At 38.0% G+C, this 26722-nt stretch overlaps 2 protein-coding genes across 9 annotated transcripts in view; one reads left to right on the top strand and one right to left on the bottom strand.

Moving 5' to 3' along the window:
• VPS37A (VPS37A subunit of ESCRT-I) overlaps positions 1 to 5549 on the bottom strand; it is a 44248-nt gene extending 38699 nt beyond the window's left edge. For all 4 annotated transcript variants that reach the window (XR_014775040.1, XR_014775041.1, XM_084759674.1 and 1 more), the window contains exon 1: positions 5300 to 5549. Coding sequence is in view for 2 of the 4 variants with exons in the window: in XM_084759674.1 (XP_084615800.1) it covers positions 5300 to 5424 (125 nt within the window). In the remaining 2 variants the exon portion in view is untranslated. The remainder of the gene's footprint in view (positions 1 to 5299) is intronic.
• Positions 5550 to 5860: 311 nt separating this feature from the next.
• CNOT7 (CCR4-NOT transcription complex subunit 7) lies at positions 5861 to 25684 on the top strand. 5 transcript variants are annotated; one of them, XR_014775042.1, is made up of 7 exons: positions 5861 to 5998; positions 7352 to 7563; positions 9668 to 9861; positions 16589 to 16750; positions 19444 to 19588; positions 22390 to 22616; positions 24071 to 24203. XR_014775042.1 is itself a non-coding variant. In XM_084759679.1 (7 exons), the coding sequence occupies exons 2-7, from the start codon at positions 7447 to 7449 to the stop codon at positions 24197 to 24199; spliced, it is 858 nt and encodes a 285-aa protein (XP_084615805.1). In that variant the 5' UTR covers positions 5861 to 5998; positions 7352 to 7446; the 3' UTR covers positions 24200 to 25684. The 5 variants fall into 5 exon arrangements, 4 of the variants coding, with proteins under 4 accessions (XP_084615805.1, XP_084615807.1, XP_084615806.1 ...); XM_084759679.1 differs by having other exon boundaries at positions 22390 to 22500; positions 24071 to 25684; XM_084759681.1 differs by lacking the exon at positions 5861 to 5998 and adding an exon at positions 6207 to 6378 and having other exon boundaries at positions 22390 to 22500; positions 24071 to 25684.
• The last annotated feature ends 1038 nt before the right edge of the window (positions 25685 to 26722 follow it).

Raw genomic sequence — 26722 nt, 5'->3', positions numbered from 1 at the left:
AACTTGTTTCTATATGGAGAGTCAGGAAGAGGCCTGCCAAAGACAAATGAGGTGTAGATAGGATTGTTAAAGATGCATCAACAATAAGTTTGGAGAGAAACATTTAGATTAAGAAGCAATGGTTTTAGGCACACTGGTTCTAGGGAGTACAAAATGACATGTAATTTGTCATATGCCTGCTGTGATCCAGTTATTACTCTAAATGTTTCTATGTAGTATTCAAATATCAAGACTCCTACATACGAAGGAGGGATGTAACTCAGTGGCAGAGCACTTGCCTCATACCCTCAAGGCTCTGGGCTCTATCTCCTCTCCAGCACCTCCCCATCTCTAAAATTTCACATAAGAATCATAATCCTTAACTTTACAAGCAGAAAACAGAAAACTGGAATATCTGGATGTTTTACTAAGGGACTGTGTAGCTAGTATGCATTAGAACTGGAGTCCAGTACAATTTCATGAAAGGTTTCAATTCCAGTGGTTCTCAACCTGTTGGTCTTAATCCCTTTGGGGACTGAATGACCCTGTCACAGGGACTGCCTAAGATCATCAGGAAACACAGAGACTTACATTACAATTCATAACAGTAGCAAAATTACAGTTATGAAGTAGCAACAAAAATTATTTTATGGTTGGGGATCACCACAACACATTAGGAAGATTGAGAACCACTGTTCTTTTCTTGTGTGCGCCCCCTACAGGTCTACAATGCTCTTACTCCTTTTGTTTTCTGAGTTTAAGAATATCATTACATTGACAGAATTTTAAAAAATTCAACTGACTTTCTTGGCTGAGCAAAAAGCTATCAGGCAATCAATCCTTTCAGTTCATTGGTCATGTAAACATTACAGGTAAGTTAATGTGTCTCCCATCTGTATCTCCTGACTTCTTGGATCAGAGATTCTTTTACTAGGAGTCTATTAGTTGTTCAACGGTACAAAAGAAAAATACAGTTCTGTATGTCACCACAACCAACTTAATATGCACTTGTTAAATATGGAAACAAAACAGCACTCCCATTATTATAGAATTGGTTAGTATTAAAATAAATGCAGAACCCTTTTACCTGGGAGATCTAGGAAAAGGTAATAATAATGATGATGGCTTATTACTTGTATAACTTTGAATTTAAGTTGTTAATTATAAATAATAATTATCATTCATAACATAGCCTTGTCATTTTGAGATAAAGAGGCTACTTAACTCTAGATGTTGAGAAAAGAGAGACCTGATTAGAACAGTCACTGTTAATTCATCCATTTGTAGTATTTTCTAACTGTGGGCGCAACACAGAGAAATTCTCCTGAGTAGCTTCATTTTTGGAGACTTTAAGTATTAGCCTGAAAAACAGGGCAAAAGTCCCTTCACCAGTGAGGAATTATTTATCGTAAACACTAAGTACCACAAAGGAAAGGAATCAGCTCCCGAGCTGCTTAATTTAGCAGGAAAATCTTGGCCTTCTGTTTTACATTAGTTTTCTTCCCAGGCAGCTCTTTATATTATTGAAAAAATCTGGACTTCCCCTCCAACTTCTGTTTACCAAGAGTCCTACCTCCCAGCACTGTGAAAGCAGAGGTAGATAGCTCCCTGTGAGTTCAAGGGCTCCAAAAATAAATAAATGAATAAATAAATATATAAATGAGAAGAAGCAGCCAGGCGTGGTAGCACATGCCTTTAATCCCAGCACTCAGGAGGCAGAGGTAGATCGCTGTGAATTCGAGGCTGACCTAGTCTACAAAGCAAGTGCAAGGCAGCCAAGGCTACACAGAGAAACCCTGTCTTGAAAAACAAAAATCAATAAATAAATAAGAGAGAAGAAGGCAAAAAGATGATGAAGAGGAGTCCTACTCCCATGACAAAAGTGGTTAGAGTTAGCCTTAGGATCATCACTAACTATGTACACTTCCTGGGGTTGAAAGCACCTCCACTATGTCTATGGTCCTGCAGATTGTACACAACAAAAACAGGTGTGCTTTAAAGAAATCAGAGGAAACGGACCTGGACAGGAAAGCAAGTGTGTCTTCTGAAATAAATTTTTTCAAGGAGTTTGAAGAATTTGTTTTTCTACATATGAATTCAAAAGTTTTCAGCAGCAATTCTCAATCTGTGGGTGGTGACCCCTTTGGGGCTTGAATGACCCTTTCACAAGGGTCGCGTATCAGATACTTAGATTATGATTCATAACAGCAGCAAAATTACAGTTATGAAATAGCAACAAAAAATAGTTTTATGGTTGGGGGGTCACATGAGGAGCTGTATTAAAGGGCCACAGTGTTATGGAGGTTGAGAACCACTGTTTAGTGGTAAACTGAATTGTATTTTTATTTAGAAGATTAGTTGAGTCCACGCTATATATCTTCCACTTTTCATTCTCCTAACAGACTTAAATGTGTCCTTGTGCTTTGGTTAAACCCTTTTAGTCTTTTATGACAGGTTTAGACTTGTTCCTGCAGGGTATCACTCATTTAAAAAAAAAAAGTAGCCATAAAATTTACCCATCGTTTTGGAAAAGGTAAGAATTTGTTAAAGTGTTTAAGAGATTCTTAAATGTTTAGACTTATTCATATCTAATTTGTAAGTTTGAAGTATTTCAATTGAAAACCAAATCAAATAAGGTTGTATGGTCTATAATGTATGTAGATAATATCACCTATCCAAATTTTCTAGTTTAAAGAATAGCACACAAAATAGTTCTTGCATTCATTTAAGGTACTTACTGATCCTCTTTTAAACCAACTCCAGAATTCCTTCAATGAACAATTACCGCTCTATTTGAGGCCAAAACACAAATTTCAAGCCACTCTCCCCACTTCCTCACCTTAGCAGTGTTTCAAAGGTTCTATCTTTTGGAAGTTCCAGCCTCCAACAATACAAAATCACCAGCACTACTAACAGAAAAGTGTAAAGGCTAACAAACAATTAAGCAGTACTTCTGCAATAGTAGTACTGACACAGTCTACAATTTTCCAGGGTGACATTCACCAGGCTGGCCTCGAACTCACAGAGATCAACCTGCCTCTGCCTTCCAAGTGCTGGGCTCAAAGGCGTGTGCCACCACACCCAGATGCAAGGGGACATTCTAAAGGGGAAACTTCTGTTGTGTTTCTTAAAAGTTAGCCACCTCATTTTACACAATCTTCCAAGTGTAGCTCTTGAAGGTTATTTTTAAAAAGGACCAGTTAGAGTAAGACTGACTTGTGTAAGAGTTCAAAAATTGCTACTGTCATGTCATTAATTAAGTTGAGCAGTGGGGCAGGAAGAGTACCTTGAACTAAGAGAGACTTGAAGGCTTCTGAAGCAAATTCTCCTGCTATCTTCCTACCTCTCTCCCACCTTTTCCTCTGAAAGTAGTCATGAGTTTCCTTTCCTCAAAGGTGATTAAAAAACAAACAAACAAACAAACCCTAACATCTAGACAGACTAATTCCTTAGAACATCCTCTCTCTAGACAAGTTCTGGGATGTAACAGGGTTGGTAGAGATAAGAGTAAGAAGCCTGGCACCAGGAACTGGGTGGGGAGACCCACACCTTTACTCCCAGCACCTGGGAGGCAGAGGCAGGCAGATCTGAGTGCAAGAGGCCAGATGATAGATCTACAGAACATATTCTAAGACAGCCAGGGCAACACAAAGAAAACCTGCTTCAGAAAAATAAAAACAAACAACAAACAAAAACCACAACATAGGACTTGCTAGCTTTCTCCATTTCAGCCAGCTACCATTAGACCATGCCCTTTTGTCCATATACTTTCCTCCTCATCTGCCTACTCCTAAGTAGAATAGGTTTCCCTTGGATGCTGGGTCTTCATTTCTGACAACTCCATGCCATATAAAATTTTGCTTAAATAACTCTACTACGTTTTCTCTCCTGTAGCCAGCGTAAACCTTTAAGAGCGCGGATTATGACCTTCTTACTGTCACTGGGGTAAAGCTATCACACCTGACCTCATCTATACTTGAAGGAATTTTATGAATTTAACTTTCCACAATGAAACTACCAATAAAGGATTTATTTTCTATGTAAAAACACATTGAATGACTTTTTGAAATTTTCCTACAACCAAGAATAAATGAGTCAACCAAGAAACTCAGTTCAGTCATAAACAGGCTTTTGTTTATGTAGTGAATTTTTCTTCTAACAATTTCACTTAAAATGACTGGAGATTGGCCCGGCATGGTGGTGCACGCCTTTAATCCCAGCACTTGGGAAGCAGAGGCAGGGGGGTTGCTGTGAGTTCAAGGCCAGCCTGGTCTACAAGGTGAGTCCAGGACAGCTAAGGCTACACACAGAGAAAGCCTGTCTCGAAAAACCAAAACCAAACTAAACCAAAAAAAAAAAAAAAAAAAGACTGGAGATAACTTACTATTGGGAAAAAAATCGTGGGTAACATGAAATCAGTACCTGATAGTGTGTTGAATAATATAATACGGTAAAAAAAATCATATTACATATTATAATGTGACAAAGTTTTGAAAGTCTAGAGTTTAACCACGATGGCTTCCTCTATACATAAAATATGCTGGGAGCCTTTTAAATAATTGTAAAACTCATGTATCATGAAGCAGTTCTGATATTTGAAAACCTGTAGCGGCCACGGACATACCTAATTAAAAAAAAAAAAAGACTACAGCAAACGAATTTACAGCTTTTTTAAAAAAGCCGAATAATCTGAATTCCTGTGTTTCTAGTTTGACTACGATAAAATAAGCAAACTCAAAAGACAACGGATAATCCTGATGATATAAGGCAATTCCTAAATGTGGGGCCAAATACAAGAAAGTGAAAGTGTAAAGACTAACAGTTGCAAGGGTAAGATTATTGGAACAAGGTGAGCTTTAACTACAAACTCAAAAGGATTATCACCAGGACAGAGTTAACTGAGAACACTGGCTTCCCTTCCCTTCGACGTTGCAACAGTTTAGTTTCCCCTTTGTAAAACTTGGGAATTATCCTTCCCAATTCCCAATTGTCTTTAGCCAAGTGTTAGCATGTTAACAATTCAAAGACATTGCTACAACCAGGCGTATTAAAGGAGAAATTAGCATATTAGTTAGGGATACTCAATTTAGATCCAGAGAGATGACTCCGTTGTGTCCGCGGACACGAGCAATTCAGTAGAGGAGCTGAGGAGGGGAAGAGCAGCAGGGACCCACTTGGGGAGCAAGGGCATAACCCACAGGCAGGCAGGACTGTCAACAAGAGGCAGCTGGCGGAGACGCCTGCGGAGCTGCACCAGTGTTTGCAGGCAGCCCGCCCTCACGTCCTACTTTTCCCTGAGTCAAGGCCACCAGACAGTCACCTGGAATGAGAGTTCCGGAGAGACTCGATCAGCCGCTGCTTCTGCTGTTGGAGACTGGTGAGGCCGGCGGGGGACCCGGCCCCGGAGGATGACGCGCTCTTGGCCAGGGGAAAGAGCCAGCTCATCCTCCTCCGGTCCCCGGGCCCGAAGCCCTAGAAGGTTCCGGCCTGCTCCTCCTCGCTTAGCCCAACCGTTCCCGGCGACCGAGCACTGCCGGGACGCCGGGAGCCGCGCCTTCTCCCCCCCGCCACACGCCGAGCTCGCGAGTCCCTGGCACCGGCGGGACGGGCTAGCACTGCGGGCTTCTGAAAGAAGGGCGACGCGCCGGGTGGACGGACAGACCCCGGTACGCTCGCGGCCAACACCACCGGCTCAGTTAGCTAAGGCCGGCCGCCCGAGCCCGGAGCTCTACCACGGCCGAGCGTCAGTCACCTGCCCGCTCCACCTCCCGAGAGCCCCGCCCACTCGGCGCCTTGCGTCATCATGCCGCGCCCTCGCCGGGACGTGCGAGGAGCGACGTCGCAGCGCCGGGCAGAGCACAGCTCCAGCTCCCCTTTCCCTTTTGCAGGGCGAGAGGTGTCTATGGGGCACACGCTGCTGCTGCCGCCGCCGCCACCGCCGGTCCCGCCACTGCCGCCGCCGCCCGGTGCTATCTCTATGGCGAGGAGGAGGAGGAGGAGCGCGAGCTCAGAGACACGAGTATGTCCGGCTGGGCTCGGGCGTTGCTGGGGCAAATGATAAAGGGGCGGGAGTGGGAACCCGCGAGGGCGCGCGATGGCGGCCGCTAAAGCGCGGCGCGGCTGTGGCGGACGGAGCTGGCAGATGGGGGAGACGTAGGGGGGCGGGTAACGGGCCGGCGGGGGGGGGGGGCTGTCAGGAGCGCGGCGCGCAGTGATGACGCCACCGCTTTGTACCTGGGACTTCGTTGTGGGAAGGAAATTGAGAGTGGAGGGCGGTGGCCTGTTTCTGAACTGCTAGGTCCTCTTCGCGGTGCTTGGGAGACCATTTGGCTCTAGGAAAATGCTCTCTGCACCTCCACCCTGGCTGTCTGCCGGAGAAGAGAGTTATCGTTGACATGAGTGCGTCTGTGCTTTCTTCACGCTGCTCTGGGAGCCCACGGAGGACATGCGACCTCAGTAATGAGAAGGCCTTTGGTGCTTCTTCGGGGCCCCCCGAGACCGCAGTAGAGAGAGAGAGAGAGAGAGAGAGAGAGAGAGAGAGAGGGGTGGAGGAAAGCCGTGTCAAATTACAGTGTTTCCGTAGTGTGTGTGTGTCTTGTGGTAGCAAGGAGAAGAATGAGAAAGAAGGCGTGTCCAGTATCACCTTCGGTTTCTGAGATTTCTCCAGATTACATTCACGAGTTTAGGACACGAGGCCACCCTCTTAACTCTTTGTTTTGTTGGGAGTTTTGTTTGTTTGTCCCCGCTTGTCTGTACCAACCCCCCCCCCCCCCCGCCCCATTGTATACCATGAACCTTGTGTTTATGGCAGAAACATGAGGCCCCTCTTTGGTAATCAGGGGAAATGGTCGTTGCTTTGAAATTAGAAAACTGTCAATGCACACATTTTATTGCATTCTTTCTTTCTCCCTCCCGCTATATGAACTTTGACTTCTGAGATTGCCTGATGCTGTTTCAAAACAATTAAATTTTTCTTGATGTTTTCCTCTAATTGGTTTGAATGAGCAACAATATTGGGATTGCAGAATTTTTTAGTCAAGTAAGATTTTAAATGTTTTGTTGGAAAAATAAAAGCAAGCACTACTTTTGTTATGAAACTCTTGATTTTTGTTTATTTTATTTTATTTTTTAGCTTGAAATGGATCATAGTTTTGTGTGTCGTGAATTGAACTGGGAGTAGATCTTAATTAGTGAAATTTATATCCAAATGGGAAATTGGAGTTGTGGTGCTTTTATTCTATATATATTAGCTGTGTACCGTAAGAAAAGTAATTTTCTTATGAACCATGAACTTTGAATAAGCAACCTTCGGTTTATACCAGCCCAATTTTATAATTCGCATTCATGATATAGTTGGTTTTTATTTCAACAGGTACACAAGTAAAGGGTAAAGTATTTTTATGAAACAAATCTTCAATCAAGTATAACATTTTGATGCTTGGCATCTAGACACCTTCTGCTGTCACTATGCCAGCAGCAACTGTAGATCATAGCCAAAGAATTTGTGAAGTTTGGGCTTGTAACCTGGATGAAGAGATGAAGAAAATTCGTCAAGTTATCCGAAAATATAATTATGTTGCTATGGTATGCACATGACTAAATCTTTAAAATGCCTTTTAAGGGTGAAATGGGAAGTGTGTGTGTGTGTGTGTGTGAGTGTGTGTGTGAGAGGGGGGAGGGCGGGGGGGGGAGAGAAGGAGGAGGAGAGAGGAGGGAGGGAGAAAGAGAAGAAGGCAGGCAGGGAGGGAGAGGAGACCTACTGACTGACTTGTTTTCACTGGCCTGGGCCCCAGCTTGCTGATTAAGCAAGGCTGACTGGCCAGGAAGCCCCAGGGGTCCACCTGTCTCTGCTTTCCAAGCACTTAAATTACAGGCACATGGACTATGCACTTTTTAAGCATAGATTCTAGGAATTGAACTCCAGTCCTCATGCTTGCATGACAAGTACTTCACCAAATGAACTGTCTCCCCAGGCTCTGAAGTGAGATTTAAAAACCTGGAACTAAACCTTTTACGTTGATAGTTAAGGATTAATTTATTCATGAAAAAATTGCCTATTTCTTGCAGTAAAGCCCATCAGAAACAAGCTGTAACCTGATGAGTTGAGTTCGTTACTGTTTGCATTAATCAACAGAGGACTAAGTCATGGGCATTTGAATGAAAGTGTTGGAAGTACTTTAGAATTTCGGCTTTGGTCAGGTGGTTTTCAGGACTTATGGGTCTAGGCTTTGCTGTGGATTGCATGCTTTCAGGAAGCAGTGGTACCCCCTGGGTTCCTACTGAGTCTTAGCTGCTGGGTAGTACCAGCACTACAGAGGTGCGTCACTCATTTAGCTAGGATGAGAAATTTATTTAGGCTTTGTCCTTTTTCTTCTGGGACATGGTTACAGAATGTACTTGTCTGATGACAAAATTCTGTGAAACTGATACATTCAATTGGAGAACACTAGAGCCTGTCTAAGAATGTCAGCTCAGTTCAAACAATCCCAAGGCCCTGATACCAGTTCCAGATAAGCTTTCAGGAGCCAGTGAATTCCAGGACATCTTTCCAAACAAACAAAACCCAAATTAGATCTTTTAGGAAAACATTGCTAAGGCTCCAGAAACACACTAGGTCATTGTACAGCTCTACTCTTTAGAGGTGGTATTCAAATAAGTATCTTTCTGCTTTGTTGTGTGTATTTGTTAGAGCTAGTCTTTTGCTTTCTAGATCTACGTGATTATTAGCTCTAGAAGGCACTATTTTAATGTCTTACACATCTATTCCCAGTGTCCCTCAAGTCTAGCGTAATGCTTATAGAATCTAGTAATTGGCTTGTACTAAGCTCAAGAATTTTTTTTTTAACTGTTCCATATTGACTATTTCTTTTGTTTGGTTAGTTTCATTTGGTTTGGTTTTGGCTTGCCTTAATTTGAATTCTCATGCTAAACTAATAACACTTTTCTTAGTATCATAAGTTAAAAAGAAACAAGTTCATCTCTAAGAATGGGCGAGATGCTTGCTTACTATAGGGATGCCTGTACAGAGATAGCATTCCATTCAATAAAGGTGCGCTTGTCCGCTATTGGAGCTGAAATTTTCTTTTTAGGCAGCAGAATTTTCTAGTGGTCATTTATATTTTGGATGATAAGGAATAGCTTCATTACAGGAATAATAACAGCCTATAAGAGGGATTGGGAATATTGGCATGCTTTCTGTGACTTAATACAGACAGTACTAGGCTAGCTAAAGAAACTACGTTAGTGGAACATTTTTCTTCATTTTGGTGTCAAGGTAAATACTGTCTCACGGAAGTAATTGGAAAGCACAGTATATATGCTACTTTTTAATCAATCCTTCATTAGTTTGGATTTAATAAGGGAATGCTATAAGGATAGTTTCGTATTCATACTCCTTAGGAATGAGTTCATGATTTCCTTTTCCTTGGATGTGGAGCAAATATTTGCTTGAGTTTATCATGAGTTATTTGTATAGGATAATTTATTAATAAATTAAAAATGTAAGTTATAAAAGTTTGGGGTCTAATAAGTAATGCTCTTCATACTTACAGAGTGCCTTACCGTTGAGTATGAACATACAGAATGTCATTGTGACAGAATTCCCTGGCTTGCATCAAAAAATTTCTGAGTTTTATCGATTGTTTTTATGACCATTTAGTAAATATAGAATCTTGAAATTATTTTGCAGGACACCGAGTTTCCAGGTGTTGTTGCAAGGCCCATTGGCGAATTCAGGAGCAACGCCGACTATCAATACCAACTATTGCGGTGTAATGTAGACTTATTAAAGATAATTCAGCTAGGACTGACATTTATGAATGAGCAAGGAGAATACCCTCCAGGAACATCAACTTGGCAGTTTAATTTTAAATTTAATTTGACGTAAGTTGGAAATAAATATATAACCCCAACTTTTTGTTTCTAGTGTAATTTTAGAGATTGAATTTGAATATAGTGAAATTCTAAGTGAATTTGCTATTGTTTCCCTGGAAATTTAGTAAATACAGAAATTCAAGTGCTTAGGCTTATTATGAGGCAATTGAGATAATAAAAACTTCTAATTTCAAAGACTTTAGTTATAGAGATATTATTTCTAGAATACGACGGCTGTTTTTCTGGAAAGTTGTGAAACTGTATTTTTGTTACAATTTTCGGCTGTGTTTGTCATTGTTTAAGGTGCAGATTAAACCTGGGTTCCTAAGACATGACTGTTAGGGTATTGATTTTACTATTACATTTTGTTGTTGTTGTTGTTGTTGTTGTTGTTGTTTTGCTTCTTTGAGACAGGGTCTCATTACATAGCCCAGCCTGGCTTGGATCTCTGTATAGACAGTGCTGGCCGCAAACGCCCAGAGGTCCATTGCTTCTGCCTCCCTCCCACGTGTGCAGTTAAAGCATGTGCCACCACACCTAGAACTGTAACATTTTCATACGACTGTGGTAGTGCTGACTAAGCAAGCAGGAACCCTTCAGCTACAACCCCAGTCCACTACAGACTTGTTAAGACAGTCATTGTTCCTGTGAAGAAATGTTTTCACAGTCATACTTTGCATCCTAAATACTTAGCACACGCAGTAAGTTTCTTGGAAAGTTGGGTATATTTTCAAATCCGTGTTATTGAAATGACTGTTCTCGTGTAATCCTCAAAACCTCTTAGACTACATACAGGAAATGTAAAGTATTGAACCTTAGATACATAGTAGACCCCGATCTCTAACTGAAATCTTAGGTATACCGTTTCCTTGGCTAAGATAGTCCTACATTACTTACTGTAGTCCTGATAGCTGAGGGGACTGCATGAAGGTGAGTTCAATCTTTTGACATTACGACACAATGTTGTCATTTGCAAAGTTCGTGCTCAAGATCCATGCAGTTGAGCTTTAAAAATTGTAAATATATATGTATATAATGTTTTGAGTAAGTTTACACTTTTGTGTTGGGCCACATTCATAACTATTGTGGAATTCATGTATGTGATTTCTGAACTGTAGGTTGTAAGCACCTAGTAGGGGACAGGGGCATGCTATTTCTGTTAAGGAAAGGAAATAAAGTGTACAGTATGTTCTGCACTGTGTTACAATATGTAGGTGCCTTTTTGTTTGGTAACCTGTATTTGTTTAAAATGATCAAACATCTGGTTTGGAAAATAGCAACAGAAAACAATAAGAAAATGGATGCTAGTGCCAATGTAAGAGCTCTTTGTTACTATTGTTTGTTGAACATGTTCTGTTTGACATGTAAGGCCTAATGAATAGCAGGACTGATGGTTCTAGAGAGTTACAGTGTCAGAGATGCAGTTGTGTATCTTTAGAATGCAGTGTGTTAACTCTAAATAATACTGATAGTATTTTAATGTTTAGTACTATAGTGACAGTAGTCTCCTTAGACCCTATAAAAGCTAAAAGTGCTCGTTTTCACTGTAACCTTATAATGCTTTAATAAGAACTACAGCTCTGGAACATACTGAAATTTGCCTTCCATCCTTTCCTCAAACAATGACTGTTTTCTTTAGCTTTTTTACTATTATATTTCTTCAAGGTCCTTTTTCCCCCTCAAACTGATCATCAGAACATTGGTTTTTTTGTGTTGTTGTTTATTTTATGTTTTTACATAGGTATTTAATGTGTGAGTAGCAGCTAATACATCAGTGTATACACTGGTAAAACTGGTAATCTCCTTTGCTAGATAGTAATTTTTGTAGCAGTGGCTTTTCTCTTAGTCTCTGAGCAGCATTTTTTTGGGTGCTTGTTTTTTGGGGGGGTAGGGCTATTTTGGGAGGATTGGGTTTTTTGGGGGGGCATTGGTTCTTGTTCAGACAAAACTAGTTCTATTGCCAATTTTGCTACTATTTATACTAATGCTAGTGTCATAGGATATGGTAAAGAAAAGAGTGTAAAGGCTGGTGAGATGGCTCAATGCATAGGTGCCTGCTGCCATGCTTGATGCTCTAAGTTCATGCTCAGGAGGACCCGCATAGTAGGAGAGAACTGACCTTCACATGTGTCCTGTGATGGACATGTGTAGGCACAGACACAAAAATAAAAGAAAAATTTAGTTAAAAAATTTTAAGAACATCATAGAGAAAAATATGAAGCAAAGCAAAAACCTTTGAGGAGATAAAAGTTATACTGCCTAATGTGAAAAACATAATAGCATCTTAGGCATGATGAAGAATGGTGAAAATCGACTTGTTGAATGCCTACAAAGTCTGTGTCACTGTGCTAGGCTCTACGGGACTGATGAACATTGATCAAAGCCATTATAACAGCATTTTCCATCTCTCCTCACTCTTGTCTGTGCTTGTGATATTTTTTGTTTAATTCTCACATTGTCCAAGTCAGGGTTCTTCTAGGTTTCCCAGTGTTCTTTCAAGTTTTACCATTAGCATCATGGGAGTAAATGCAAATCATTATTTGTCAGGTGTACCTATAAAGATTTGTGGGAAGATATTTATGGTTATAGTATGTATTGCATTAAGCTTTGAATAGATACTTCAGATCACATACATATAAGAAATATCTGTAATCAGAAGAACACTGATTGCAAGTTTCAATTATAAGTGTTCTTTAACATTCTCTTAATCCTGAAGATACAATTTGTAATATTAAGTCAGTATTAATGTAACAAACACTTAGGAACAAATAATGTTTTCTATGTAAAAATGACTTTCTTTAGACATCTTGATATTTTATCACTGTAATTACTAACTGTGGGCTTGTAAGCAAACATCTTTATTAATGTGTGTGTTTAAGGCTAAGACAGTTTGCTTTCTTTATACAATGCTTGATAATTTTCTAACAGTAAAGAGTTTAACAGCCTTAACTAAGGAGCACAGTGGCTGCTATGGTGAGCTAAGCTTCAGTGTTAGGGAGTTAGCTGGCGTTGTGGTCACTACTGTAATTATGGCCTAAAAACAGTTGACTTTGTAGTATTTTCTAGTAGTATTTTCTTGCCTTCTCATTATCTCCTCAGGTATGAAAGGTTGTTAATGAGGTAAACACATTTGCCCTGGGTGTATTTATCAACATGAGGACTGGGTGTTATATTGAAGCACAAGTATTTTATACATAAAGAAAGAACATTTGACTGAAACTGTGTGAGGCTGTAGCTTATAAAGCATATTTGCTGACACTTTTTTCTCTTTTGTGTACATAAATAGCATGCTTTTTAAAGCTGGATAGTATTGAAAAGTTGAAACAACTATCACTAGTTATTCAACGCTTCCTCCTAGTTGTTTTGTACCTATTTTTACTATATTTTTGGTGTATATTTTAAGTACATCCCATTTCTCTGTGATACTGTTATTCAAAGCTCTGAATAATCATTTATTTGACCTTTTTGATTTTGGGGTTTTTGTTTGGGTTTTTTGTTGTTGTTGTTCTTTTTTTGAGACAGGGTTTCTCTGTGTAGTCCTGGCTGTCCTGGAATTTTCTCTGTAGACCAGGCTGGCCTCAAACTCAGAGATCTGCCAGCCTCTGCCTCTCAAGTGGATCTTATTCTTAATGTACTGTAATATATCTAACCATTTGCTGTGGTTGGATGACTAGGGTGTTTGCTTTATTTCCTTAATGAAACACTTTAATGATTCCTGACTTAAGATGGCTCAACCTACCCTTTTTTACTTTATAATGGTACAAAAGAGAAGTATGTGTTCAGTAGATGAGACATTAAATTTTGAATTTTTATCTTTTTTTTGAGCAGCAATGTATAGTCTTATACAGTGTTGGGTAGCAGTAGTAAGCACTGTCTCCCAGTTGGCGCCTCTCTTGTATATAGACAATGGTATTTTGCATTGTACTTTGTTGCCAAGCTGTGATGCTTGGTTTCTTAGATGGTTTAATAATCCAGCATTTGTTACGGTGTTTTTCTAACTTCTAGTGAGTTTATCAGGGCATAACATTAATCATAGAGTATTCTTAGGAAACTTTATGGTTGCTTTTTGGAAATACAGATCTAAATCCAAAGAAGAAAACATTATTAAGCTTTATTTATTCATTCAGAGAATGAATATTTAAATAAGTTTTAACTAGGCACATTTAACTGTGCATATTGAAAAGCAGGTAGGTGGGCTTGCTACTGTTTTCTGGACATTATACTCCTTTGCAAGTTGGAAAGTCCTGTCCTGTTTCATCCATCAAAATAGTAAATATTAGCATATTTTGAATAGCTTGCTAATTTGATTTGAGGGAATACTTTTTTTTTGTCTTTATAGTATTTGCAATTTTAGGGATATTTTTGTGTTATTAATTTATTTTGGTTTAATTAAAAACTAAAGGTAGCTAACTATCTGAATGACTACCTGCAGTCCACTTTATTTATATTTAAACTTTATGATTTTAGCATAAATTTTAATATGTTGGAATTTATGTTTTCATGAAAGCAAATTTAACTTGTAAAGGAAAGTCTGTGTGTAAGAGTAAGTGACATTTGAAGAGGCCACCCTGTGTCTGGGAGGTGATGCAGAAGTAGTTTAATATTGATAAGAACACGTTTAGAAGTGTGAGTTCTTACAGTAGCGTTTGTTCATATTATATAAGTAGTAACTTTGTTACTTTTACATGGCTGAGTTGGTAGATAGTTGATCTTAGGATGTTAACTTAAGATAGCCACAAACTTAGGCCTTTGGGAAATCTTTAGAAATTTTACATGGCTTTCCCTCAGGTTCAGTCATAACCAGATACTTTGCTAACTTAAATCTTTAAGATATAATCTGAACAATGGATCTAACAGGTAGTAACCAACACCAGTGAAATACTTACATTTTGACTAAACAATATAGTTTTTAAGATTAGCTTTAGTATTTTCCCCTTTATTGCTAGGAGTATTTGTGAGTAGAGAAGGCAAAATGTAGAACCTTTAAAATTGGTGTCATCAGAAAAGGACAGTGTATTGATTTGGAACTGTGACTCATTGCTATGAAACTCACATCTCTATAGAATTTTCCTTCATCCTATCTAGACATTGACCTCACCCAGATGGCTATGAATTGGGTATTACAAAGCATGAGATCTTTATTATAAGAAACTCATTTCTGCGAAGCTTAGACTAAGCTCCATGAACTCTGCAGAAGAGAGAGAAAGGGACTGCCCATGTGTCTTTGTGTGCCAGTCTCACTTTATAAAACACCCGAGGTACTCCCTCCCGGTCTCTCACCTGGGAACTGTGATTCAGTAGGTCTGGGACTGCATTGGGACCTGGGAATCCATATTTTTGGTAAGTTCCCCTGGTGATTATTATCACTGGGCAAGTTTGGGAAATAATGACTGAAATACAAGAATCACTGTCCTGCCTCATTTATGTTTTGTTTAACTTGATAATGGTTATTTAATGTTGAACATAATAAATAAGTTGAGCATGTGGCCAAGAGTAACGTGAGCCTAGAGAACAGCTTGCTGTATTCCTGGTTGGATTTATTTGTTAATATATGCTTCAGTGTGAGCCCATGGACCTGATGGTGAGATTCTCATCTAAGGGACATATTTTTAATATAACAAAATATTGATTATTTAACTGGGGGGGAAACTGCATTGAATTTATTCTGATATTTTTCCTACAGGACTTACAAGAGAAACCATGATGTAAAGTGATGATTGTGGCTCCTCTCTGATTTTAGACATTTCAGTTCTTAGCTTTGTTATTTAGTTCCTGATAGTCTGGGAACTATAAGTGACCTTAGAAATTGATTGCCAGAGAATAAGCTACAAAAATATATTTGGTCAAACATTTATTTTGGTTTTGTTCGTTTTGTTAAAGTCTTTCATAGAAATATTATTTTGCTAATGGTAGAAACCAGTGTTAAGGGTAAAGAAGTAAATTAAAATAAATGGTAAAAAGATACTTTTTCATGAATCCTCATTTTTTTTTAATTTAATCTTTTGGATACTCAACGTATTTGTGCTTGTAAATTAGAGGTGGCTTTTTCTCTGGTATAAGTAAAATTTTGAAGGGCTGGTTTATAGTTAGGCTTCCTGGCTTGGTTTTAGAAGGTAGTCTAGGATTGTTAGCCGCTAAGAAAGTATGCAACTGGTAGAAGATGACTCTGCTGTCATAACTAAGGCCTTAATCCTGATCAGTTCACTGCTTATTAGAGCCACTGAAAGGCTCCTCATTTGTGAGAGGAGGCATTTCCTTTTTCTTTAAGATGGAATGTAGTTTAACTCAGCCACAAGAGGTGTTTGCCACTTGGTGTCTCCTTCCTGGTTCTGCTGAAAGCATGAGAGGTGTGCATAGCCCCTCATAGCTGTGGCTACAGCTCCATCTGGCAGCACTAAAATAGCTGCAGAACCTGAAAGCCCCTGAAAAGAACATGTCTGAGGTAGCCTCTGGTGAGTAAAAGACCCTTTGTAAGCCCAGTGAAGTTTACATAATGTGCAGAAGCTAATGAAATTGAGTTGGTGGTAAAGGTTAAAAACTCACCATTGGACTATTTTGAATAATCATTTTATTTTTGGATACTTTAAATTTTGTTTTTTCTTGATAGTAATGAAACATCTGAGTAGTTGGACAGAAAGCAATCCTCTATCTTATTTCTGCACTAGGTACAGGTGGGAGAACAACTGTTTGGGATAATGGTATTTTTGAACATTTTTTTTCTCTTTTTTCCTGCTAGGGAGGACATGTATGCTCAGGACTCTATAGAGCTACTAACAACATCTGGTATCCAGTTTAAAAAGCACGAGGAGGAAGGAATTGAGACCCAATACTTTGCAGAACTTCTTATGACTTCAGGAGTGGTTCTTTGTGAAGGGGTCAAATGGTTATCATTTCATAGGTAAAAACAAACAACAAAAACAGATTGCAGTGTGCTTCCATCCTTTATCTGCCTTATGCCTGTTTGAGTCACTATAAGTAACTATGTGCTCACTTCTAGAAAGAATTAACTCCATGAGTCTGTCTTATACGTCACTGAGAACAATGCTGTCTATTGTACCTTATAAGAAGGCATTTGTTTTAGGCTGTGAGAGGTCATGTTTCCCAGTGGAAACAATATAAACAAACTAGAATATGGCAAAGCCATGATGATTTGTGTCACACATAGTTCTTAACCATTTTTAAGTCTTAGTTTTTATGTTTATAGAAAGGAAGGCATTCATTTTTTAAAAATTTTGTGGTACTTTCCTGATGTTAGCCACTGTGGTAAGACTCTAAAACTGAACAAAACAGACTAAAAATTTCCTCCATGTGTAGTTTCCATTCTGCTGAATGACCTAATTTCCACTTTGGTATATTACACAAAAATAAGTTCTTTGAAGAATAACTGATCAACAAAGAGAATACCAAAACTGGATATTTAGGGGATTTCTAATTTTACTTCATTTTTTATATTTTGATGAGGTGATTGGGAAGGCTATCCTTAGGAAAAACATCTTGCAGATTTTTCTCAGTGGTTGATTGCAATCTATTTAAAGCATCTAGTGTTTTATATACTCTGTACGTGATGACTTTTAATTCTTTATTATTAAAAATAAAACTGGATAATTAATGAGAATTTATACAAGTTAATTCACTTTTATAAAAGTCAACTTACAGGTGTGAGAAAATGTTTTCTGGTGTAAATCAGCTGACTTGGCAGTTCTGAAATTAAAAGGGTCCTTTAAATTAATTAAAAAGGCTTTTTAAATTTTTCTATTTGATAACAGGGCTTCTGTCTGTCTTCTTAAGTTTTTAAAAAGCACTGTGTTAATGGGCATAGTAATACATGTCTTCAACTCCAGCACTCTGGAGGAAGAGACAGGAGGATCTCTGTGAGTTAAAAGGCCAGCCTGGTCTGTAGTTCCAGGCCAGTCAGAGCTACACAGTCAGACCCTTTCTCAAAAACAAAACAAAAAACCCTCCCCCACCATTTAAAAAAAAAAAAAAAACCAAACCAAACAAGCACTGTGTTACTCAAGTCTTTGTGCTTTTAATCTTGTTGGTCTTCACTCTTTTTTTTTTTTTTAAGGGGCTATGCACACCACTCATGCTTTGAGCAGAACCATTGCACATGGATGACTAGTAATGTTGGGTTGAGGGGTGGGTAGGAAGGATAGAATTATAGCAAGATAGGCAAAACCAAGCAGGGTTTTTTTTTTCCAAGTTTTAGTCTAGATTAACATGGTATATTTAAATATGTAACAAACTATAAGATTATTCCATCAAACATCAAAAATATTTTTCTTATTCTAATCTACTCTTTATTATTATTATTATAAATCCTGCCAATCATGGTACTTAGGAGGCCGAGGGGCAGGTAGATCTCTTGAATTCAAGCCTAGCCAGAGCTACATAATAAAGGTCTATGAAAAATGAATGCTATGTATATAAATTTTAAACTATAATATCTTATTAGAAGTAAAAGCCATATTGCTATATTTTAGATAACTGGCAAGGTCACTTCCTTGGCAACCAATAACAAATTTAAGTTTCTACCCTTGGGCACATGTGCCAAAGATCTTTCATGGTAAAACTGCTCCTCTTTCAAATTAAAAATAAAATAATATCAAGTAAAAGTATATTTTGTATCTCCTCCAAAAGATAGGTTTGGTAAGGTCATTTGCCAAAGATGAGTTCAAATTATATGTAAGAAAAATATATAACTGTGATTACTGTCCTTTAAGCCAGTGGAGAAAATCCATGTACTTAAAGGTTAGTACCAGCAAAAATTTGTGTTATATAGAGAGAGATATCTGGGAATTGTTCTCTTCAGGAAGGCTTGCTGTCACAGGCCCTTACTTGAAAATAGTGTCTAAGGAGTGGAATAGTGGAAGGAGTTAAACAGTTGTAGAAAAAGTAGTGATAAGGATGTGGATTTGAGGCAGCACAAGGTTGTATTGTCTCATGTAGGAAAAACAATTCTCACTTTCCCTTAGTGCTCACCTTTCATGCTTAACTTCTCCATTGAAAGTATATCTTGGAGAGTTATACTGAGGTAGAAACATGCTGATAAAGTCACAAGGAAAATTAAATACTCTGTTAGGGATGTACTTGGAATTGGGAAGTGTCATCGTCTTATAAATGGTGACAAAATTGTACATGATTTTTGCCTTTGAAATGTAAGTCTTGCTAACTCTAACATTTTTGTTCATCCTGGCAGCGACCTTGCTGAACCTATTTTTTGGAGGTTTGCATTTGGATGTGTATGGCACTGACATAACACCCAAGTTTTACTTTGGTGCTAGGGATCAAACTCACGTATTTTATGTTGGAACAGCATCTCCCTGCCAGAATTTTCTTAAGTATCAGAAAAATGTTATTTTGGTGACTATAGAGGTGAATTAATAATTCTCTGAGCTATCACTAGTCTATAAACTGACGGCATTTCTGCATTGCAGTTATGAGTGTGGCTCTTTTTCTTGCTCCTGTGTGCACATTTTTGTTGTTCCTTTTGCCTGTAGCACGACTTGTTTAACTTTGTACCTGAAAAACTAACTTCATTGTACAGTATTGATGTATTTCTTTTTTGTATTCTTTTAATCATTTTATTAGTGGTTATGACTTTGGCTATTTAATCAAAATCCTGACGAACTCTAACTTGCCTGAAGAAGAACTTGATTTCTTTGAGATCCTTCGATTATTTTTTCCTGTTATTTATGATGTGAAGTACCTCATGAAGAGCTGCAAAAATCTCAAAGTAAGGCTTCGAATGACTTTGTCTGGAACCAGCACATTAATTAGCGCAGCGATTCTCAGCCTGGGGTTGAACAACCCTTTCACAGCGGTAGCCTAAGGCCATTGGAAAACACAGATCTTTACATTACATTTCATAACAGTTACAAAATTACAGTTACGCAAAGCAACAAAAATAATTTTATGTTTGGGGCACACCACAACACAAAGAATTGTACTGAAGGGTCACAGCATTAGAAAGACAGAGAACCACTGATTGAAACCAAGTAACTTACATATATCATAGGCCTGAATGTCATAAGCCATGTTAAAACATTATGTTAAAATGCAGTTAAATTTTCTGGTCCTGCTCTAAACAGAAATAATATTGTATAGACAATCCCTCTTCATAGCTGCAATATCTGTCTTAGCAGATTTTTTGTTTTTGGTTTGTGTTTGTTTGGGTTTTGTTTATTTTATTTTATATATATATGAGTATTTTGCCTGCATGTGTATCTGTGCACCAAGTGTGTGCCTGATGTACAAGGAGGTCAGAAGAGGCCATCTGATCCCTTAGAATGTAGTTAAGGATGGCTGTGGACCACCATGTGAGAGCTGGGACTGAACTTGGGTCCTCTACAAAAACAGCAAGTGCTCTTTTCTGCTGAGCCATCTTTCCAGTCCAGAATAAGGTGTTTGTTTGTTTGTTTGTTTGTTTGTTTTTAAAGAGGTGACAGAGGTTAGAAGAGGGTGTCACATCCCTCAGGAACTGGAGTTATATGTAGTGAGCCACTCAGTGGGTGCTGGGAACTGAACCTGGGTCTCCACAACAGCAGTTAAGTGCTCTTAGCTCCGAGAATAAATTTTTAACAAAAGTCAAGCTACAGGCCAGATTTTTATTATTGCTGCCAGATTGAAACATTTCAGATGAACTGCAATGGAAGTGTGAGGTGTAGCATACTAACTGCGCCCATTACAGAGGTGCTTATATTCCCTGCAGGCAGAATTGTCATAAAGATGCAGATTGAGGTCAACCAGCAGCAGGCAGAAACATTCAAGAGTGTTCTAATGAGTTCGAATAATTCAGATTATTCTGATTAGAGACTCTTTCTTCTCTGTTGTTGAAGTACGATGTTCTTGTGATTTAATTACATTAAGTAAAACTGACTAGACGGAAGTGCTATAGTAAATGTGTAGGTTCTACCTAGAGAGTAGTTTATTCTGATACTGCTTAACATGTGCAACCATTTATTTTTAACCTTTGAACATTAATTTTATCAAAACATGTTTTATGGTTAAAAAAAAGTACTCCTTCAGCTGAAGAGCAAATTCAGCTGAGTTGGCACAGATCCCTGGCAATACAGTGAGTGGGTTTTTAGCTGCTGGGTTTTGGTGTGATGTTTAAGTTATAAATGAGGAAACAAATGTATTTAGGTACTGTTTTTTTATAGTCAGTATTGTCCGTTTCTTCACTAAAACCAAGGTTGGTCAAGTTTTCCCTATCTAGGCTTCAGTTATACTTTTAGAAATGTAAAAATAGTTATACTTTTAGAGATAGTAAGGACTTTGAATTCTTCTTAAGCAGGAATAGAGGAATGGACGTGGGAGCTTTGATTTCAGCAAATGAGCTGAGAATTGTAGGGCATACACAGGTTATTTGCCTCCTATGTAGATGTGGTGCATATAACTAGGAAAAGATTTAAGAAAGATTATTTTATGACTGTGCCAGCTGAAAGTAACTGAATTCTGTGTCATTTAAGGAGTCTCCTCATAAGTGAGCTACCAGCAAAATATTTGACTACTCATACAGATAGATGTCTGGCATGTTGAGAATCCAAGGCTTCCATGTCTTGATCTGGCTCTGGGTGGTTTTTTGGGTTTTGGGGTTTTTTTTTGTTTTGTTTTGTTTTCTTCACAGCTTGGTACAATAATAGTTTTCAAAAACAGAGTAGTAAAGTTTTACTCTATATATTCAGAAATGTATAAAAATATCCTATGTGTGTTGTGTGAGCTGCTTACTTTAAAAAGTGTGTTAGTGGCCAGATGCCGTTCATTCATTTCTAGTCTGTTCCTCTGTTAGAAGCAGCTGCTAATGATACATAGGGCACATGATGTTTTAGCACAGAAACAGTTGCTGTGCAAGGACCCCTCAAGCTAGGATGCAAAGTCTGTATTGTTAGTAAAGGTTTTTATAACTTGAGGAAGCTCATCGTTTGTTATAGTCTGCTTCTGTCCATCTTTTATTTCTTCTCTCTGTTTTCCTTTCACATTCATTTTCTCAGCCCTAGCTATATTAATATAAGCAGATCATAGCAAACCATTCTAAAAAGTTCATATTTGTGAAATTCTCTTCTTAGTTGAGAAAACTATAGTTATGTAGTAGAATCACAGTGATCTGAACACTCAGGTGTCTTATTTTAAACAATTTAATGGATAGGTAGATATTTTAAAGAAAATGCCTATACTTGATACTGAACTTTTAAACAATTCGGCAGCTCATTACACTGAGTGTGGCTGATTACTGTTAGCCTCAATATGACCTACTTATCCTCCATAGCTTTCAAAATTTTTTTGCCTGTCACATGCCTTAAAATGTATAATTAAGATAAAAACTTCTTACTAGAATTTTATTTTCTAGTAAAAAGATCTTTAAATTCCACAAATATATTAGGAATTTAATTTTTATCAACCCCCTTACCATCTTTACAAGACTGTCATTACATATTAAAACTTCATTCAATTTTTTTTGTCAGTGTCTATATTTATGATTGTTGATTTAAGTCTCAAAGTCTTTTCCATTTGACAAGCAGCCTTTCTTTTTTCTAGGGTGGATTACAGGAAGTTGCTGAACAGTTGGAGCTGGAGCGGATAGGACCTCAACACCAGGCAGGATCTGACTCACTGCTTACAGGAATGGCCTTTTTCAAAATGAGAGAAGTATGAAGACATCAGTGCCTTTTTCTTGTTTGTTAGGTAGAGAACATTAAAAGTCTGATGACAAAAGTTTTGGGCATTAAGAACCTACTAAGTGAAGATATAAATAGAAGTACTATGTAAGTTACATCCACCATATTTGAACAACAGTGTTAAGTCCTCCTGAAATGTAATTCAAAAGGGAATAGAATAAAGAGCATTTTGTTTACTGTACATGAAAGATGGTATTTATAGAATTACAAAAAGGGTTGTGATTATAGAACTCATGTACGTATGAACATGTTACCTTTCAGATGAGCAAACCGATCAGAGGCTGGTACCTTTATCTAAGCTCAGATGATACTGGTGAGAACTCCAGAGGCCTTTCTTAGACCCACACGTGCCCTTCTAAGTCAGGGAACTGTATCAGATTTTCCCCAGTTGTACCTTGCTCATGTCATTCTGAATTGCTTTGAAGCTTTGATAAAGGAGAACTTAAAGTTTTTACTAAGTCTTAAGGGGTTTTTGAATTAGAAGATACTAAATAAATCTGAAGTTTGATACATAGTTGAATCAAAAACTATATCAGGAATTCTGTTAAGTTCTGCAGGTATAAAATTGTTAGAAGTGGAAGGATGATGTTTAGTAAAACTGAGTCTGTTTTTAGTGTATATAATTAGATGACAGGTATTGTGATGACCTCCTGTGATATAGGATGGAGATACATATATAATATATATATATACACACACATATTATATATATGTATATATTTGCCTACAGAAGCATTTTTCTTTTTTAAAAATTTGCTGTGAAATTATTTTGAGTATGTTCTGTTGATAGAAGCATGCTAATTCTAGAAAGCATTTGATGTGTTTTGCCAGGTAGTATTGATTCAGAAGTTACTTGAATTGTCCACTCATGGCAAGAAAATAGTTTGTTTAGCTTCAATATAGAACCACCTTTTGCATTTGCATTTTCACAATCCCTTTTAATGGTTAGCTAATGGTGGATTTCTGGCACCAATTTGTTACCTATATTTTTCTTGGCTTCTTCGAGGACAGTAATGTAGTGAGAATGTTCAGATGTTTACGGTCCATAACATGTTTAGGATTTGGTTAGTTTTAGTCAATTCAGCCTTGCACATAGACTTAAAACAACTTAAAATCATACAGCCTCCCTTCCCCTTCTGCCATTATTTCCTGCATTCTTTTTGAGTTTGTTAAATTAATAAAATAAAGTCTCCACTATGTTTCCATGCTCATAAATTCTCATTAAAATGGTGTGAATGTTAATGAGAAAGACAGATTTATGCTTTTTAAAAAGTACCCGTTAGGCCTGTAGTTAAGGACTTCAGTCAGTCTTAACGAACATTACAGAAAGGAGTTGTTATACCTAGTTACTAGCAATTACAGTGTTGAGATATGAACTACAGTTCTGGCACAGTGGTGCACGCCTGTAATCCCAACACTTGGGAGGCAGAGACAGGCCAACCAGGCCTACAGAGCAAGTCCAGGTCAGCCAGGGCTATACAGAGAAACCCTGTCTCAAAAAACAAAAAATGATTTTTTTTTCTTGCAAAATTTCTTTTCAGATGTTCTTTGAAGATCACATTGATGATGCCAAATACTGTGGTCATTTATATGGCTTAGGTTCTGGTTCATCCTATGTACAGAACGGCACAGGGAATGCATATGAAGAGGAAGCCAGCAAGCAGTCATGACAGGAAATAGTCTTCTTATTTTTATTTTATACGAGTTACACACATGCTTGTATATAGGTTTTATCTCTGGTTGAATCCCTTAAATAATAGGCAATACCTCCCCCTCCTTTTGTAGCCCTTCTTTTCTGCTTTCAGTACTAAATATGGTCTTTCCTAGCTGTGGTCTTAATAAATAAAAGTACATTCAGGTTAAATCTGGCCTTAATTTAATACACTTCTTATCAAGCTTGTGTGACAAAGCTACATTACTGGATAATTTGATAAACTTTGCCTACTTGAGCTTGGTTCTGTTTTTCCCTTTTCCTAAATTAACTAGCATTGACTGTAATTTATTTCCCTGTTCCATGCCTCTCCTTATATTCTAGAGTACTTATAGGTATTTAAGATTGTGGACCATCAAGTTTGCACTTTAGAGAGTGATTCCAATCCTCTATTTTATCAGAAATTGTTCTTTTTCTTGCTCTTAGCTAGAAAAATGAGCATCTGCCACCTTTTTACAGTATTTGCTTGTTTTTGACATTCAGAGTACAGCGCGTGCATTGTGCAAATTGTTGATTCAACAGGACTAACAGAAAGAAAAGGAACTACTGGCTATTGTTTCTGTGTGTAGTGACTAACCTTCCAAGCACGTCTCGTGTCTGTTGGTTTCTAATTGGCATGCATAGGCTGCTCTGTGACTGAAGAATTTCAAACCAGCTTTACACCCTTCAGGAAGAAGCCCTTGTGATTGGATATTTACTATCTGCCAGAAAGCTGGTGCTCAAGATGTTAGAGCTACAGTTTTGTGACAGCAACGCTTCCCTTAATCAGCTCACTTTTACCCTTATTGTTTTATTTTATAGGTATATTTATGATGTTCTTGATTTGTTGACTATACAAATCAATTTCACTAAAGTCCAAAGATAATAAATCTTTAGGTACATTTTATATCAAATTAAAAAAACAAAAAAATGTGATTTCATAGACGCTACAAAAATAAATAATGGAGAGATTTGGTGCAAAACAACAAAATGCAAAGTATATATATATATAAATACACACACACACACACACACACACACACACACACACACACACACATACACACACATCTAATAGAATTACCCGAGGAGTGTAATGCTTGTTTATTTTTTTGTGTATATCTTTGCAATCTATTTTATATATATTGACAAGAGACTGTGAAATATTTAGCCATGCAGAATATGTGACCAGACCAGAGCATGTGTTGGAAGATTTTGGTGATCATTAACTACCCTGAAGTGATGGACTACAAGTTGTAATATGTGTTATCTACACTTCAACCAATAATATTAGCAAGTCTCCAAGTGTCAGCGACAGTTCGTTTCCCTTGTACATTCTATATTCATGATACTAAAATGCTGTAACTGGGCGGTCCTTTTTAAACTAAACATTATTTGCAAAACAGAGGGTATTATTTGTTTTTAAAGCTTTTGTAAATAAAGGCTTCAGAAATGATTTCTTATATATTGGTGACTGGTGATTTTTGTTTTTGAGACACTTATTTAGAATGTTCAATGCTTGAGCTGTTTACTGTGGGTAACAGGACTTGGAGTCATGCTTCTCTAGCTGTAGGTAATTTTTATTTCGTTTTTATTTTTTTTCAAAAGATCATTCTGGTTTTTTATTGATGTTGAAAGTTCCAGGAAGGACAGCTGGTCCATAGGCCAGTTCTCCAATCTGGGGTCTGCCATAAATCAAAGCATCCTGAGTACATCAACTGTGAGGTATTTTTATTTTGGGGGTGGGGGGTTTTGTTTTTGCCATTTATAAGTACCTGAAGTGAATAATTAGGAATTTCTGGGTATGAAAGCTCACATCTGTAATCCTACTGTTGTAACTATTCTCTGAGTCAGGTATCGACTATCTAAGGGACTTCAGCTGTATTGCCTTGCAAAAAGATCTTCACAAGTGGACTTTATGATTGACTACACCCCATGAAGGAAGGGTGGGGAGGGTCACAGTACCCTCACTTGAGCATCCAGCTCTTCTGTACCATTATACATAGCTCTTCCTTAATTGCACATGCTCTAGGAAAGGCTAGAGAATATAGGCCTGGAACTTCAATCTATGCAGGAAGGGGAAGCCCTCCCTGCTTGATAAAGACTTTCTACTTACTTAAAACTTGGCAGGGAGGAGTATCCATACACTGTACCTAGTCCGCATTTATGCTATGTAAGGAAACTCAAATCTGTTTGCTCAGGGTGAAGGTGAGCAGAATCATGTCTTGGTTTGTCCTTGGGACCCTAGGAGGATGGGTAAAATGGTTATGTCTCCCCAGGAACTTCAGCAACACCTAGGAACTGGGAGATGATGGGAGAATTATGAGGTTTGCACCCACTGTAACCTCTAGAAAGGCCAGGAGAGAATAAGAAGATTCTCAGCTCGAAGGCCAAGAAAATATTTTCAACAAGATCATAGAAGAAAATGTCCTTAATCCAAAGAGATGATGATAAATGTACAAGAAGATATCAAAAACACTTAAGTAGATTGAACAACAACAAA

Source organism: Acomys minous (assembly GCF_964271855.1).
Source record: "Acomys minous genome assembly, chromosome: 15".
Classification (NCBI taxonomy): Eukaryota; Metazoa; Chordata; class Mammalia; order Rodentia; family Muridae; genus Acomys; species Acomys minous.
Note: the sequence above shows the minus strand (reverse complement) of the source record. Positions and strands in the feature narration are given on the sequence as shown.